This window comes from Mobula hypostoma, chromosome 19 (assembly GCF_963921235.1).
Source record: "Mobula hypostoma chromosome 19, sMobHyp1.1, whole genome shotgun sequence".
NCBI classification, from domain to species: domain Eukaryota; kingdom Metazoa; phylum Chordata; class Chondrichthyes; order Myliobatiformes; family Myliobatidae; genus Mobula; species Mobula hypostoma.
Genome location: NC_086115.1, coordinates 19,711,385 through 19,727,414, shown reverse-complemented (window position 1 = coordinate 19,727,414; position 16,030 = coordinate 19,711,385). Strand labels below are relative to the sequence as shown.

General features: G+C 44.7%; 1 protein-coding gene across 2 annotated transcripts in view; it reads left to right on the top strand.

Moving 5' to 3' along the window:
- The first annotated feature begins 5,821 nt into the window (after positions 1 to 5,821).
- Positions 5,822 to 16,030, top strand: part of rufy2 (RUN and FYVE domain containing 2) — a 72,432-nt gene continuing 62,223 nt past the window's right edge. The window contains exons 1-4 of one of the 2 annotated variants that reach the window (XM_063071486.1): positions 5,822 to 6,459; positions 7,395 to 7,568; positions 10,977 to 11,094; positions 12,504 to 12,605. In XM_063071486.1, coding sequence (XP_062927556.1) covers positions 6,219 to 6,459; positions 7,395 to 7,568; positions 10,977 to 11,094; positions 12,504 to 12,605 — 635 coding nt within the window. In that variant the 5' untranslated portion in view covers positions 5,822 to 6,218. The remainder of the gene's footprint in view (positions 6,460 to 7,394; positions 7,569 to 10,976; positions 11,095 to 12,503; positions 12,606 to 16,030) is intronic. The other variant, XM_063071484.1, reaches the window with a different exon arrangement.

Genomic DNA, 16,030 nt, shown 5'->3' with positions numbered 1-16,030 from the left:
CTCCGGTCCTGGACTCTCCCATTATTTGAAACATCCTCTCCATGTCCACGCCATCTAAGCTCCCATGAGTACAGACCCAGAACAATTAAATGCTCCCCACATGTCAACCTTTTCATTCCCAGGATCCTTCCTCTGGATCCTCTCCCATATCAGCACATCCTTTCCGATCATAATCTAAAACAGAATTCACCATGCAATTTGAGGGGAAGAAGCTAAAGTCAGATGTATCAGTATTACACTGGAGTAAAGGGAGTTGCAGAAAGGAGCCTGCCAAAGTTGATTGGAAGGAGACACTAGCAGGGATGACGACAGAGCAGCAATGGCTGGATAGATACATCCCAAAGAAGAGGGAGTATTCTAAAGGCAGGATGGCACAAGGTAAGTCAAAGCCAACATAAAAGCAAAAGGCAGGGCATTTAATAGAGTGGAAAGTTAGAGGAAATTTTTTAAAACTAATAGAAGGCAACTGGAAAAAAACCATAAGTGGGGGGGGGAGATGAAACATGAAGGTAAGCTAGCCTGAAGTATCAAAAATGATACCAAAAGTATTTTTCAAATATAAAAAGAATAAAAGAGAGGCAAGAGTAGATATTGAACCGCTGAAAAATGATGCTGGAGAGATAGTAACGGGGGCCAAGGAAATGTTGGATGAACAGAATAAATATTTTGCATCAGTCTTCACTAGTAGTATGCCAGAAGCTCAAGAGTGTTAAGGGGCAAAAGTGAGTGCAGTTGCTATTAATAGTTGTTGGGAAACTGAAAGATCTTAAGGTAGGTAAGTCACCACAACCTGATGGACTACACACCAGGGTTCTAAAAGAGGTAGCTGAAGAGATTGTGGAGGCATTAGTACTAATCTTTCAAGAATCAGTAGATTCTGGCAGAGTTCTAGAGGAATGGAAAATTGCAAATGTTACTCCACTCTTCAAGAAAGGAGGGAGGCAGAGTAATGGAAATTATAGGCCAGTTAGCCTGACCTCAGTGGTTGGGAAGATGTTGGAATCGATTGTTAAGGATATGATTTTGGGATACTTGGAGGTACATTACAAAATGGGTCAAAATCAGCATAGTTTCATTAAGGGAAGATCTTGCCTGATAAATCTGTTGGAATCATTTGAAGAAGTAACAAGCAGGATAGGCAAAGGAGAATCAGTGGATCCTTGGATTTTCAGAAGGCCTTTGACAAGGTGCCACACATGAGGCTGCTAATCAAGACAAAAGCCCAGGGTATTACAGTAAACATATAAACGTGGATAGAGCATTGACTGTTTGGCAGAAGGCAAAGAGTGGGAATAAAGGGATCCTTTTCGGATTCCCAGTGACTAGTGGTTTTCCACAGGGGTCTGTCTTGGGATCGCTTCCTTGTACGTTATATGTCAGTAATTTGGGTGATGAAATTAATGGCTTTGTGGCTAAGTTTGCAGACGATACACAGATAGACCGTAAGACCATAAGATAGAGGAGCAGAATTAGGCCATTTGGCCCATTGAGTCTGCTCCACCATTTCAACATGTCTGATCTATTTCTCTCCCAGCCCCAATGTCCTGCCTTCTCCCTGTATCCCTTCATCCCCTGAATAATCAAGAATCTATCAAGCTCTGCCTTAAATACACCCAATGACTTGGCCTACACAGGTACCTGTGGCAACGAATTCCACAGATTCACCACTCTCGGGCTAAAGAAATTCCTCCTCATCTCCATTCTATTCTGAGGCAGTGTCGTCTGGTCTTAGACTCCCCCACCACAGGAAACATCCCCACCATATCCACTCTATCAAGGACTTTTAACATTCAATAGGTTTCAATGAAATCCCCCCCCCCCCCACCATAGGTGGAGTGTTGAGGAAGCAGAGAGGCTGCAGAAGGACTGAGTCAGATTAGGAGAATGACCAAAGAGGCGGCAGATGGAATACGGTGTCAGGAAGTGTCTGGTCATGCACGTAGGTAGAATGAAAGCAAAGACTATTTTCTAAATGGGGAGAAAATTCAAAAATCCATGGTGCAAAGGGATTTGGGATTCCTAGTGCAGGATTCCCTAAAGGTCAATTTGCAGGTTGAATCAGTGGTGAGGAAGGTGAATGCAACATTAGAATTCATTTCAAGAGGAGTTGAATATAAAGGCAAGGATGTAATGCTGAGGCTTTATTAGACACTGGTGAGGCTTCACTTGGTGTAGTGTGAGCAGTTTTGGGTCCCTTATTTAAGAAAGGATATGAGGAGAGGGTTCAGAGGAGGTTCACGAGAATGATTCCAGGAATGAAAGAGTTGTCATTTGAGCAGCAATTGAAGGCTCTGGGCCTGTACTTGCTGGAAGTTAGAAAAATAAGGAGGAAACTCATTGAAACCTATCGAATATTGAAAGGTCGACACAGAATGAATGTGAAGAGGATGTTTCTCTGGTGAGGGGCTCTAAGACACTGCCTCAAAGTAGAGGGACATCCATCTAGAACAGAGATAAAGAGGAATTTATGTAGCCGAAGGTGGTGAATCTGTAGAATTTGTTGCCACAAGCAACTGCGGATGCATTTAAGGTGGAGTTTGATAGATTCTTGATTAGTCAGGGCGTGAAAAGTTATGGGGAGAAAGCAGGAGAATGGGGTTGAGAAGGAAATGGATCAGCCATGTTGAAATGGTGGAGCAGACTCGATGGTTCGAATGGCCAAATTCTGCTCCTGTGTCTTATGGTCGTCTTAGATATGGGGCCAAAAACTAGTCATGATACTCCAAATGTGGTCTGACCAATGCCTCATAAAGTTTCAGCATTACATCTTTGCTTTTACATTCTAGTTCTCTCAAAATGAATGCTAACAATGCATTTGCCTCTCTTACTACCGACTCAACCTACAAGTTAACCTTCAGGGAATCCTGCGCGTAGACCCCCAAGTCATTTGCACTTCAAATTTATGAATTAGCTTCCAGTTCAGAAAATAGTCTATGCCTTTATTCCTTCTACCAAAGTGCATGACCATACACTCTATTCCATCTGCCACTTTGATCTAAGATTTCCACTGAAGGAAACCATAATGATAATAGCCTATTTTACCATGTGCCTCCAAGTACACCTAAACCTCATACTTAATAATGGTCTCCAACATCTTTTCTGTTATTTGCCTTCCTCCCTTCTTAAAAAGTAGAGTGACATTTGCAATTTTCCAAACCTCCAGAACTATTCCAGAATCTAGTGATTTTTTAAAAATGACTACTAATGCCTCCACAATCTCTTCAGCTACCTCTTTCAGAACACTGGTGTGTAGTCCATCTGGTGCAGGTGACTTTACCGATATACCTGCAGGCCGTTCAGCTTCCCAAGCACCTTCTCCTTAGTAATGGTGACTACACTCACTTCTGTCCCCGACACTTGAATTTCTGACATACTGCTTGTGTCTTCCACAGTGAAGACTGATGTAAAATATTTATAGAGCTCGTCTGCCATTTATTTGTCCCCCATTAATAGCTCTCCAGCGTTATTTTTTGGCGGTCCGATAACCACTCTCACCCTTTCTTTTATTTTTTTATACTGTATACCTTGAAAAACTTTTGGTATCCTCTTTTATATTATTGGCTAGCTTACCTTCATATTTCATCTTTTCTCTTTTTTTTAAAGCTGTTGGTTTTTAAAGGCTTCCTAATCCTCTAGCTTCCCACTAATTTTTGCTATATTACATGCCCTCTCTTTTGCTTTAATGCCGTCTTTGACTCCCCTGTCAGCCACAGTTGCCTCATCCTCCCTTTGGAATCCTTCTTCTTGGGATTAATCTATTCAGCACCTTCCGAATTGCCCACAGAAACATCAGCCACTGCTGTTCTGCCATTATCCCTGCTAGAGTCCCCTTCCAATCAACTTTGCCCAGCTCCTCTTTCATGTCTCCGTAGATCCCTTTACTCACTGTAATACCAGTACATCTGACTTAAGCTTTTCGCTCTCAAACTACGGTGTGAATTCTGTAGTATGATCACTGCCTCCTGAGGGTTTCTTTATCTTGTGCTCCCTAACCAAATCTGGTTCATTAAACAACACCCAAACCAGAATTGCCTTTTCCCTAGTGGGCTCAACAACAAGCTGCTCTAAAAAGTTATCTTGGATTCTACAAATTCCTTCCCTTAAGATCCAGCACCAACCTGATTTTACTAATCTACCTGCATATTGAAATCCCCCATGACTATCGTGACAGTGCCTTTTTTACATGCCTTTTCTATCTTCCGTTGTAACATTATACCTATTGTTCAGAGGCTTGTATGTAACTCCCATCAGTGTATTTTTACCCTTGTAGTTTCCAAACTCTACCCACAAGGATTTTATATCTTCTAATCCTATGTCACCTCTAGGGATTTGATTTCATTTTTTAACTAATAGAGCCACCCCACCCCTCTGCCTACCTGCCTGTCCTTTTGTGACAATGTGTATCCTTGGATGTTAAGTTTCCAACCGTGATCTTTCAGCCACAATGTCATACCTGCCAATTTCAAACTGTGCTACAAAATCATTGACCTTATTCTGTATACAGCATGCTGTGTTCATCCCCCATTTTTCATTTTGCCCTCATGTTACCAGAAATTAAATTCTTATCCCTTTCCAAACTTTTTATCTTTTTATTTTGAAAACTTTCGTAACTTCTCCTGCACAGTCCTTCCCTTATACTACATCCTCACTTTTCTAAACAGTTGAATCCATCCCCTTACTATTTAGCTTGAAGACACACTTCAATCCATTCCACTGACTGCAGTTTTGCCATATCATTTCTCACTTTCTCACTACACACTGCATCTACTTGTATATCAACCGCCCCATCCTGTGCCCCGTCACTCTGGTTCCCAACCCACTGCCAAATTAGTTTAAACTCTCCACAACAGCTCTAGCAAACCTGCCTGCCTCTCAAGTTCAGGTGGAACCTGTCCTTTTTGTACAGGTTATACTTTCCCGAAAAGAGATCCCAGTAATCTGGAAATCTGAAATCCTGCTCCCTGCAAGTATTCATCTGTCAAATCATCCCATTTTCACTCTCACTGGTGCATGGCACAGGCAGCGATCCAGAGATTATTACACCTAAGGTCCTGCTATTCAGCTTTCTACCTATTCTGTCTTCAGGACATCATCCTTTTCCTCTGTCACTGGTACCACAACTTCTGGCTGCTCACACTCCCCCTTTAGAATGCCATGAACCACCAAGGCTTCCCTGACCCTGGCACATAGGAGGCAACATACCATCGAGGTGACTGCAGAATCTTCTGTCTGCTCATCTAACTTTTGAATCCCCTATCACCACTGTACCCCTCTCCTTTCCCCTTCCATTCTAAGCCATGGAGACAGACTCAAGGCCAGAGACCTGGTCACTGCAGCTTTCCCCAGCCGGGCTGTTCCCCCCTCCCCAACAGTATCCAAACCGTACATTGAGGGGAACAGCCACAGGGGTAATTTGAACTGGGCGTTTTGAGAAGTCCAGCACTTATTCTGCTATAATGTGTACTGTCGCCGAAACCTTCCATTATTTATTTAAAGGTTCAAAGTCTTCATGTTTTTCTCCAGAGCAAACAAAAAAAAGGACAATTTGTCTCTGAGTTTATGGCCTATGTCCTGCAGCTCCACACAAAATGTACATTTTGGTCTTTGAAGGGCACTTATACTTTCCCTAGTTACTCTTTTCTGCTTAATAAACTATAATATATATCTGCGTAATATAAAGAATATATAATATATAATCCTTTTAATATAAACGCCTCCTTAAATCTTCTCTGCCAAAGCTGTCTCATTTCACATTTTTTCCCTCCTGATTTCCTTTTTAAAATCCCTCTCTGGCATCTCGAATACTGCGATAGGGATTCAGTTGATCTCAGCCGCCCGTACCTGACCTCTCTCTGCTTCCTCGTTTCCTGAACCACTGTCTACAGCCCTTGAAGGAGGAGGTTGCACGGCTTGCGATTTGTTGCAGCTCTGGAGGCAGTAGCGGAGTGAGTGACTCGGGTGACGGATGGGATGGCAAATGAACTGATTTGTTATGGCGAGTGGCAAGCTGTTCGAGGTTAATTATTCACCCACCCAGGCATATTCTGACTGTTGCATCCGCGGGGGGACGAGCTTTTGCAGCGGCGAGTTGATGCCGGGCTGTCCCTGATGGGCTGGCAGCGGGGAGGTGGACTAAGGCAAGCTTCTCGGAGGCGGGACACACCCATCGCGGCAGGAGCAGCGGAGCCGCCGGGATCGGTGCGGAGCCAAACCGGTACATGGCGAGTCTGGAGCGAGAGCGCGATCCAGGGCTACCCCCAGGCCTCGGCCTAGCGGACGGGGACACTCGGGATCCAGAGCGGACCTTCGGGATCCTGCGGCTTCAGGAGGAGCGGGGCCCGGCGGCAGAGGTCGGCTGGCAGGCCCCGGGCCCCGAGCTGGTCCGCAGAAGGTTAGAGACCTCCTCGGTAGCAGGTTCGGACGGTGACCCGCAACCCACAGGCAGTGGCAGCGGTAGCGGTGAGTCGGGCTGGGCGCGGCTGCAGGGAGAGGGGTGGGGTTGTGGGGAACAGTAGGTGGGTAGTGAAGGTGGGGGGCGAGTGGGACTGGGATGGGGTGGGGGTGACGGTCGGTGAGTGATGGGTGGGGCGCGGGGGTCGGGTCAGGTGGGGTGGGGACGGGCGGGGATGGTGTCGGGGGTGTGGGTTGGGTGGGGAATGTGGTGAGAAGAGTTGAGAAGGTAGGGGGTGCGTTCAGTTCGGAGTGAGGGGGAGTACAGGTGGGGGGAGGGGCACGGGGCGGGTAGTGTAGGGGGAGCAGGTGCGATTTGGGTGAGGTTGGTGTAGGGTGGAAGAGAGAGTGAGGGTATGGAGAGGAACAGGGTGGGGTTGGAAAGAGGGGAGGGGGGAACAGGGTGGTATTGGGAGGAGGAGGAAAGGAACAGAGGGTGGGGTTTGGGAGAGGAGGGGAGGAAGATGGAAGGGTTACTGGAGGAGTGGAGGGTGTGGGCAAGATGTCCCTTCAACCCATCTCTTCTCATCTGCCCATCACTTTCCTCTGGTTCTCCTTCCCTCTCATCCCTGGTCTACTCTCATCCCTATTGATTTCCTCTTCAGCCCTTCACCTCTTCTACCATCACCTCCCCTCCACCAACCACCCACATTCCCCCTCACTAGGTCTCACCTCTTATATATCAGCTAGTACAACTTCCCTTCCCTCCACCCCCCCTTGTTTTTAAAGAGATGGGGGGATGCCCCATTGCTCAGGACATGAGAATGTGGGGAAGTGGGGTTTATGGAAGCAGAGGGATGAGGAATAGGGCACTTTGGTGTGTCAGCTCTGGAGGTATATGGCATATGTGTTTGGGAGCGAGGAATTCGATGGGTACAGAAATTGCCCTGGTGATCAGTTTGCCATCCTGAGCAAGCTGTGACTATTTGTTTTTGGTTGCTCAGTGTCAAGGGACCCAATGACCATTGAACGAGCAAACCTACTGAACATGGCGAATCTGAGTATCAAAGGACTGATTGAATCGGCCTTGAGCTTCGGTCGGACTCTGGACTCGGATTATGCCCCACTACAGCAGTTCTTCATTGTGATGGAGCACTGCCTCAAACATGGATTGAAAGGTATCGTGTAACCTATCCCAAATTCCGTCTATTCTCAGTGACTTGCATTATCTTGTTGTTCAGCTGTGTATTTCATACTATACAGACAAAGGATTGAATGTTGTTTCCTCTAGCCTGAGTGACGTGTGTCTCAGGAGCCTACTCTTCATCCTTGACTCTGGCCTGTAAGTGTTAGTCAGTCCACTTTCATCCACTTGGATCATCAGTAACCAATGTGGTTTCTGTATAATTAGGAGTTTATATAATGCTTCATTCTACAACTCCTGTATTACTGATAATTCACATTTCTGCCTCACGTAAAAATGAGAGTGCCACAAATTCAGAAAGTCACAAGTCCTATAAACGTTGCTTTCTTTACGTCTCTGTGCATTAATAGTTACTAGACAATGGGGTGACCCATTGGGGCACCCTTTAAAAGAAGGGTAATGCAGTCTGATGTGACCAGAATGAACATTAAATTTTCCTGAACGCTATTGGTATCGTTTTAATTTGGAAACTGAAGTAGAAAACCTCAGTTTATTAAAAAAGAATGACGCGTAGCAAAGCAAATATAGCTGCTCCTCATTTAACGAAGGACACTTTTGATGGATTTATTTCTGGTTTATCTGCCACCCTCGTGCCTCCCGTTGTCATTCTGGAGACGTGCAGTCTTTTCATCCCCCATCTCTTCATCTCTTCTGCTGTTTGTTGTTTGTCTCTGATCCTGGAGATGTGCATGCCTCTCCTCCTCTGTCCCTTCTTCTCTCATCTTTTTTTTGTCCTGACTCTTTGTTCCTGGAGTCGTGCAGGCCTGGCCTCATCCGATTCTTGTTCTCCCCCTCTCCTTGCCGCTTCCCGGCGACGTTTGGTGTCATCTCTTGACCATAAAGTCCCCCTTCACTTTCCACACGGCATAATTAGGCTGACCATTTTTTTTAACCCTAATGCTGGATAGAAGATACGAAGCAGTAACACCAAAGGATGCTGATTATTCTTGATGATGTGGTTGGTGCTCTCCTAAGTGGACGTGATATAGTCACCTCTGTCCTTTGACTGCAGTAAAGGGTTTTATGGGTGTCTCGAGGTATGTCATTACAATAAGATTTAATTATCTCTTATTGATGGGTGGCAGTTAGACCTGTCCCAATCCTGCACATTCTGATGGTGATTAGCAGAATGTGACCCCTCAAAATAGAGCTGCCCTGCCCTTTTGCTCCGGTAGGTGTCGCTGCTGAGGCTGGACGTGCGCATGCATCGGACTGTTGCGTCCGGATTTCCATGATGGTCGATCCCGTCTCGGGTGAAAGCCAGCCTGTTGACTTTTGGCGAATGAGCAATTTCATACGAATATATAACCCTGAACTTTGCCTGCATTCTGTAAGTTGGCGCATTTTAATTTGATTTAGCCAAAAAAAGTGCCGCTGTAATGCACCATTTGCACTAATTGGAGGTCGCAAACAGACAGACAGAGCATGAGAGTTTTAGTAGTATATAGATATTAATTTGGGAGACTGTGGATCAATATTTACTTAGCTGTCCATTTGATTCTAATGCACCTGAAGTTGAAGTTACTACCTGACATTTGTGCAAAGGAATTGTGATGAGCCTGGGTGAAAAAAAAATTAATTTTTTTTGCAACACTCACAACACGCTGGAGGAACTCAGCAGGTTGGGCAGCATCCGTGGAAACGATCAGTCAATTTTTCGGGCTGGAACCCTTCGTCACCCTAGTTTTTTTTTTGACTATTGTGGGGTGTCTCTCTAAATTTTGGTATATTCCCCAGATATGAAAACAGGATATCTAAAAATACTTGGACAGGTCAGGAAGCATCTGTGGAGAGAGAAGCAGTTTTGGTTGTTGACAAAGATGGAAATGAACACATTTTAAGATGCTGAGGAAAAGAGGAGGGAAAGAAATAGCTGAATAACAAGAACCTCCCACAGGGAATAGTAAAGTGTGTGAAAATAACCGGGCCGGTCAGGCAGCATCTATGAAAAAGAAACAGAGTTGATGTTTTGGATTAAGGACTGTTTATCTTTTGTTTTTAGTTACAGATTTCAGCATCAGCAGCTTTTCTTTTGATTTTCATTTGATTTTGATGAAGGTTGGTATGGTGGGAAATGAGGACAATGTGTAAGTTGATCTGATTTTTGAAGTGGGAAGAACGCTATGATTGATTAGACTTGACAGAGGCCCCCATGATCTCTGATGGAAGGTGTCTGCAGAATAGATAGGCAGTTCTAGTTTGTGGCCTGAGACATTGTGGGCTACATGGAACCTTCTCAGTTTCAGTCCTGTTGAACTCAGTTCTACCAATGATTGACTCAGTGCCATGTAACAAAGTAGAAAAAAAATTATCTTCCAGTTAGTCACATCTTCTGTACTGAATATTGAATTCAACACATTCGGGTAGTCTGCATTTCTGGTTACTTCATGCCAGATTTCCAGCATTTCTTCATTTCTCTGGTAACTGCAGAGAATTATTCTTTCAGGCTTTTATTACTGATCTGTCAAGCAACATCTGTTGTGTTTCACTCTTATAAGCCTTCCCTTTTCACATTCCCACCACCACCACCCTTCTCACATTTTCTGTATCTTAAAATTAGCTTTTTCTCTAAGTGTTTCTCGTTCTGGTGATGAGTGTGATAAGTTATCAGTTTGGAATATTAGTTCTGGTTATCTGGAATATTAGTTCTGGTGATAAGAGTGAGAAGTTGTCAGTCTGGAATATTAATTCCATTTATCTCTCCATGCCCACGTAGTGCATTGCTGAATATTGATGGGATTTTCTGTTTCTATTTCAGATTTCCAGCATCCATATCATTTTGGTTATAGTACTTGTTCCCAGGTGTTTATGAAGACAATTTTGCAGGGTTTATTGAGCTGTGCAGTCCTTTATCATGCCTGGGCTTGTGCTGTGTCGCTCAGTGCATTCATATCAGCCTAGGATTCCAAATAGGGCAGATTTTCCTCACTATAAGATGTTAGTGAACTAGGTGAGTTTTCAAGACAATCAAATAGTTTCACGGCCAGTATTAATAATAGTAGCTTATTAATTCCACATTAATGAATTTACTATAATTATCTGTGCATTAAAATTTCATTGGATCCCAGTTTAAAATCAGAGGATCTTCTGGAACAGGTGCCTGAAGAGCTCCTCGGTTACCCATCTCAAGTGCCCTTGACCAAGTGACAGGAGTCGTTCTTGTGTTACTGGCTCTAGCTAGGCATATCTCAGTGGAAGTGGTATCTCGGAGCGGAATCGAGTTGGACTTGATTTGCTACCAGTTACATGGGGATTGTACATCACAACCTTATTCTGGTCTTTCTTACCTCTGAAACCTACTGCTATGCTTCAGAGGCTTCAATGATAAATTTCAGATGTCGGTGCTATTTATAATGTGGCCTTGCTCTGTCCTTTGTTGTAGTGAAGAAGTCTTTCCTTGGTCAGAACAAGTCACTGTGGGGCCCCTTAGAACTCGTGGAGAAGTTATGTCCTGAAGCTGTGGAGATTGCATCAAGTGTCCGGGACCTGCCTGGGTTAAAGTAAGAAATCTTTTTTCACTAAGTGTAGGAAATATGGGACTGTTTTTGAAATATGTGCAGAGGAATCTCTTGGTTCAGGCCCTTCATCTCAGTTTCCTATTGAGTTAGGTGAGATATCAGCTGCTGCTCCTTCTGTTACAAATGGCCATTAAGCCAGGATGTGCGCAAAGGATCAGTTTTGACTGAGTCAATTTTCATATACTGGAGCCGCAGGTTTTCCCGCTGACAGACACAACACGAGGCTCATCAGGCCTTAGCAGGGTGCAGTACTGTGCTTAGTTGTTCGCAGCTGGGAAGCAACTTAAAAGGTCTGTTGCTCACTGTGGTTGCAGGTCTTGACTGGCTGATTTAGGCTCAGAGGTGGTTTGGACCTTGCAGATGGTCGGACTATTTTCTGAAGTGCTACAGCAAGCTGCTAAGATTCCCAAATACCTGTAGTGACTGCACTCTCAAGGTCTGAGCTGCACATGACATAGCTTGTTTGCAGTGGGAGTGGGAGTACGAACACATCTGTGATGTCCTGAGGATGTAAATGCACAGTTTTGTGTGTTTATTCTATAGTACTTCCTCCTATCAACGTAGTTATAAAGAAGGCAAGACAGCGGCTATGCTTTATAAAGAGTTTAAAGAGATTTGGCATGTCAACAAATACACTCAAAAACTTCTATAGTTGTATCGTGGAGAGCATTCTGACAGACTGCATCACTGTCTGCCATGGAGGGGCTACTGCACAGGACCGAAAGAAGCTGCAGAAGGTTGTAAATCTAGTCAGCTCCATCTTGGGTACTAGCCTACAAAGTACCCAGGACATCTTTAGGGAGCGGTGTCTCAGAAAGGCAGCGTCCATTATTAAGGACCTCCAGCACCCAGGGCATGCCCTTTTCTCACTGTTACCATCAGAAGCCTGAAGACACACACTCAGTGTTTCAGGAACAGCTTCTTCCCCTCTGCCAACCAATTCCTAAATGGACATTGACCCCTTGGACACTACCTCACTTTTTTTTAATACACAGTATCTCTGTTTTTAGTACAATTTTTAATCTATTTAATATATGTATACTGTAATTGATTTGCTTGATTATTTTTTTTTAGTGTTTTTATCTCTGTTAGATTATGTATTGCATTGAACTGCTACTGCTAAGTTAACAAATTTCACATCACATGCTGGTGATAATAAACCTGATTCTGATTCTCTTCTTGGGTGGCTCCATCTCTCTGGTGCTATCCCAATTACTGAAGTTTGTTGGATTGGGATAGCTAGTGATGCTGTTGCCACATCCAGCATCAGGTCAGGTTCTCGCTTGTGTATACAGAGCACTGCCGTGGTGGTTCAGCACACAGAGCAAGTGCAGACGTTCTAGTGTCTGCTGGAGATGTAACTAACCATTGTGGCTGCGGTTCCCTTGCAGGACTCCTCTGGGACGAGCTCGTGCCTGGTTAAGGCTGGCCATGATGCAGAAGAAGCTGGCGGACTATCTGCGGTGCATGGTTTTCAGAAAAGATGTGTTCAGGTGGATCTTGTCCTTCTGTATTTCATGTTGGACGAAAAGTGAAATAATGACCTGTGGTTGCCTGGTGCAAAACCAGTGACTTAAATCTATCTGTTAATCCCAGGTCGTTGAAAGTTGAGAACCAAGAATGATAAATAGCAGAAGTTAAACCTTTGTTTAAAAGATATTGAGTGGGTGAATAGTTCCAGTAACTCCAGACCAGTCATTATAAAGTGAAAGTGAAGATGTAGTGTGGATTTATTGGAGAATATCTGTAGGGTTTTTCTTTAAAAGACAAAATGTCATTTTTGTTTTTGGTTGAATGGTACAGAGGATTGATGAGGGAAAGTTTGTTGATCTGTTTCTGAACTTCCAAAGGCTTTTAATAAGGTGTCATGTGTAAAGTTTGTCATCAAGATTGAATTGCAGAGAACGTAAGGGGCCAGAGTCCCATGAATGCAAAATGGCTAAATGGGAAGAAACAGAGATTACTAGTGCAAAGTAGCATTGTGGATTGGAGTGAAGGGTCCTGATATCAGTCCTCAGTACCAGGACCACCTCTAGTGATACTGCATATTTAATACAAAACACACAAAAGGCCGACCAGCGCCTTTACTTCCTGAGAAAACTAAAGAAATTTGGCCTGTCCCCTAAAGCCCTCACTAATTTTTATAGATGTACTGTAGAAAGCATTCTTCAAGGATGCATCACAACCTGGTATGGAAGTTGTCCTGTCCAAGACCGGAAGAAGCTGCAGAAGATCGTGAACACGGCGCAGCACATCACACAAACCAATCTTCCGTCCTTGGACTCACTTTACACCACACGCTGTCGGAGCAGTGCTGCCAGGATAATCAAGGACACGACACACCCAGCCAATGCACTTTTCGTCTCTCTTCTCTCCGGGAGAAGGCTCAGGAGATTGAAGACTCGTACGGCCAGATTTGGGAACAGCTTCTTTCCAACTGTGATAAGACTACTGAACGGATCCTGACCCGGATCTGGGCCGTACCCTCCAAATATCCAGACCTGCCTCTCAGTTTTTTTGTACTACCTTACTTTCCATTTTTCTATTTTCTATTTATGATTTATAATTTAAATTTTTAATATTTACTATCAATTTGTAATCCAGGGAGCGGAAAGCGCAGAATCTGATGTCGACAGTCTGGGATGTATCTTTGTCAGGGACTGGGTCTGATCCACTTTTACACCCGCTGAGACATCTGACTTCTCCTTTTACCTTAAACCTTAAGGTGGGAAAAGTATCTTGCACCCCTCAACAGCTTGTGTAGCCTTATATAGTCATCCTTTAGTGCCCTGTGCTCCAGGGGGAGAAAAGCCCCAGCCTATTCAGCTTCACCTTATGAACCAAGCTCGGTGGTGACATTATTGTGAACCTCTCCCTGGTGTTTTCCAGCTTATTGATATCCTTGCTGTAGAATATCATTGTGCTGGCATCCGGTATTGTGGTCTCAACAGCTATGTGTACCATGGCAATGTAACAGTCCAGCACCAGTAGTTGATGCCCTGAGTGAAGAAGGTGAATGAATGTGCTGGGTTCCTCCATCAATATCCTGTCCTACCTGTATCACCACTTTCACAGAAACATGCGCCTGTACCCCTCAACACTCTCTAGGTACTGCCATGGCATATGTGTACACATCGGAGGAGCAGGGGTGAAGAGGGTCAATAACTTTAAATTCCTGGGTGTCCCTATCTGTCCTGGACCCTGCATATAAATGGAGTTGCAAAGAAAGCACGACAGCACCTCTACTTCCTCAGGAGTCTGCGGAGATTCGACATGACATCAAAAACCTTGACAGACTTCTATAATGTATGTGGAAAGTGTGCTGACTGGCTGAATTATGGCCTGGTATGGGAACACCAATTCCTTTGACTGGAAATCCTTCAAAAGGTAGTGGATTTGGTCCAGTACATCACGGGTAAAGCCCTCCAAACCATTGAGCACATCTAAATGAAACGTGGTTGTAGAAAAGCAGGATCTGTCATCAAAGATCCTCCTCACCATCCAGGCCATGTTCTTTACTCACTGCTGCCATCAGGTAGAAGGTACAAGAGCCTCAGAACTCACACCACCAAGTTCGAGAACAGTTACTACCCCTCAACTATCAGGCTCTTGAACAAAAGAGGATAACTGCACTCATAAATTGCTGGAGGAACTCAACAGGCCAAACAGCATCTATGAAACAGGGTACATAGTGCAGAAAAGATTCACAAGGATGTTGAAGGAACACTCACAGTGTGCTGGAGGAACTCAGCAGGTCAGTCGGCATCAGCTGAAAAAATTAGTCGGCGTTTCAGGCCGAAACCCTTCATCAGGACTGAAGAAAGAACTTTGGGGAGGGTTTGAAGAATGCTGGTAGTTGAAAAAAAACAGTAATTTTTAAGACAAAGGGGTGGGGGAGGGGAAGCAGGGAGGTGATTGGCAGGAGAACAATAGTAGAAGGAGGCGGAACTATGAGGGAGGTGATGCGAAATAGGGATAGAGGAAGGGAGGGGGAGGGATTACCGGAAGTTGGAGAATTCTACATTCATACCAAGGGGCTGGAGACTACCTAGACGGTATATGAGGTATTGCTCCTCCAATCTGAGTTTAACCTCATCATGGCAGTAGAGGAGGCCATGTATGGACATATCTGAATGGGAATGGGAAGCAGAGTTGAAGTGGGTGGCTACTGGGAGATCCTGTCTGTTGTGGCGGACGGAGTGGAGGTACTCGACGAAGCAGTCCCCCAATCTGCGTCGGGTTTCACTGATGTAGAGGAGGCCGCACTGGGAGCACCAGATGCAATAGATGACCCGAACGGATTCGCAAGTGAAGTGTTGCCTCACCTGGAAGGACTATTTGGGGCCCTGAATGGTGGCAAGAGAGGAGGTCTAGGGACTGGTGTAGCACTTACGCTTACAGGGATAAGTGCCGGGTGGGAGATCCGTGGGGATGGGTTTCGGCCCGAAACGTCGACTAATCTTTTCAACTGATGCTGACTGACCTGCTGAGTTCCTCCAGCGTATTGTGAGTGTTCCTTTGACAACAGCATCTGCAGATTATTTTGTGTTCACAAGGATGTTACAAGGACTAGAGGGCTTGAGTTATAAGAAGAGACTGGACAGGCTTGGGCTATTTTCTTTGGAGCAAAGGGGGCTGAAAGGTGACCCTACAGAAACTTATAAAATCACAAGGGGTGTAGATCAGGTGGACAGTCACAGTGTTTTACCCAGGGTAGGGGCATCTGAAGTAAGAGAGGACAGGTTTAAGGTGAGGGGGGTAAGATTTAAAGAGATCCTGAGGGACAAGTCTTTTTTTTCCCCCACCCAGAGGGTGGTGGCTACATGGAACGAGTTGTCAGGGGAGGCGGTAGAGGATGATACAGTTAGAACTTTTCAAAGATATTTGAACCGGTTTGTTGTATAAGAAAGGTTTACAG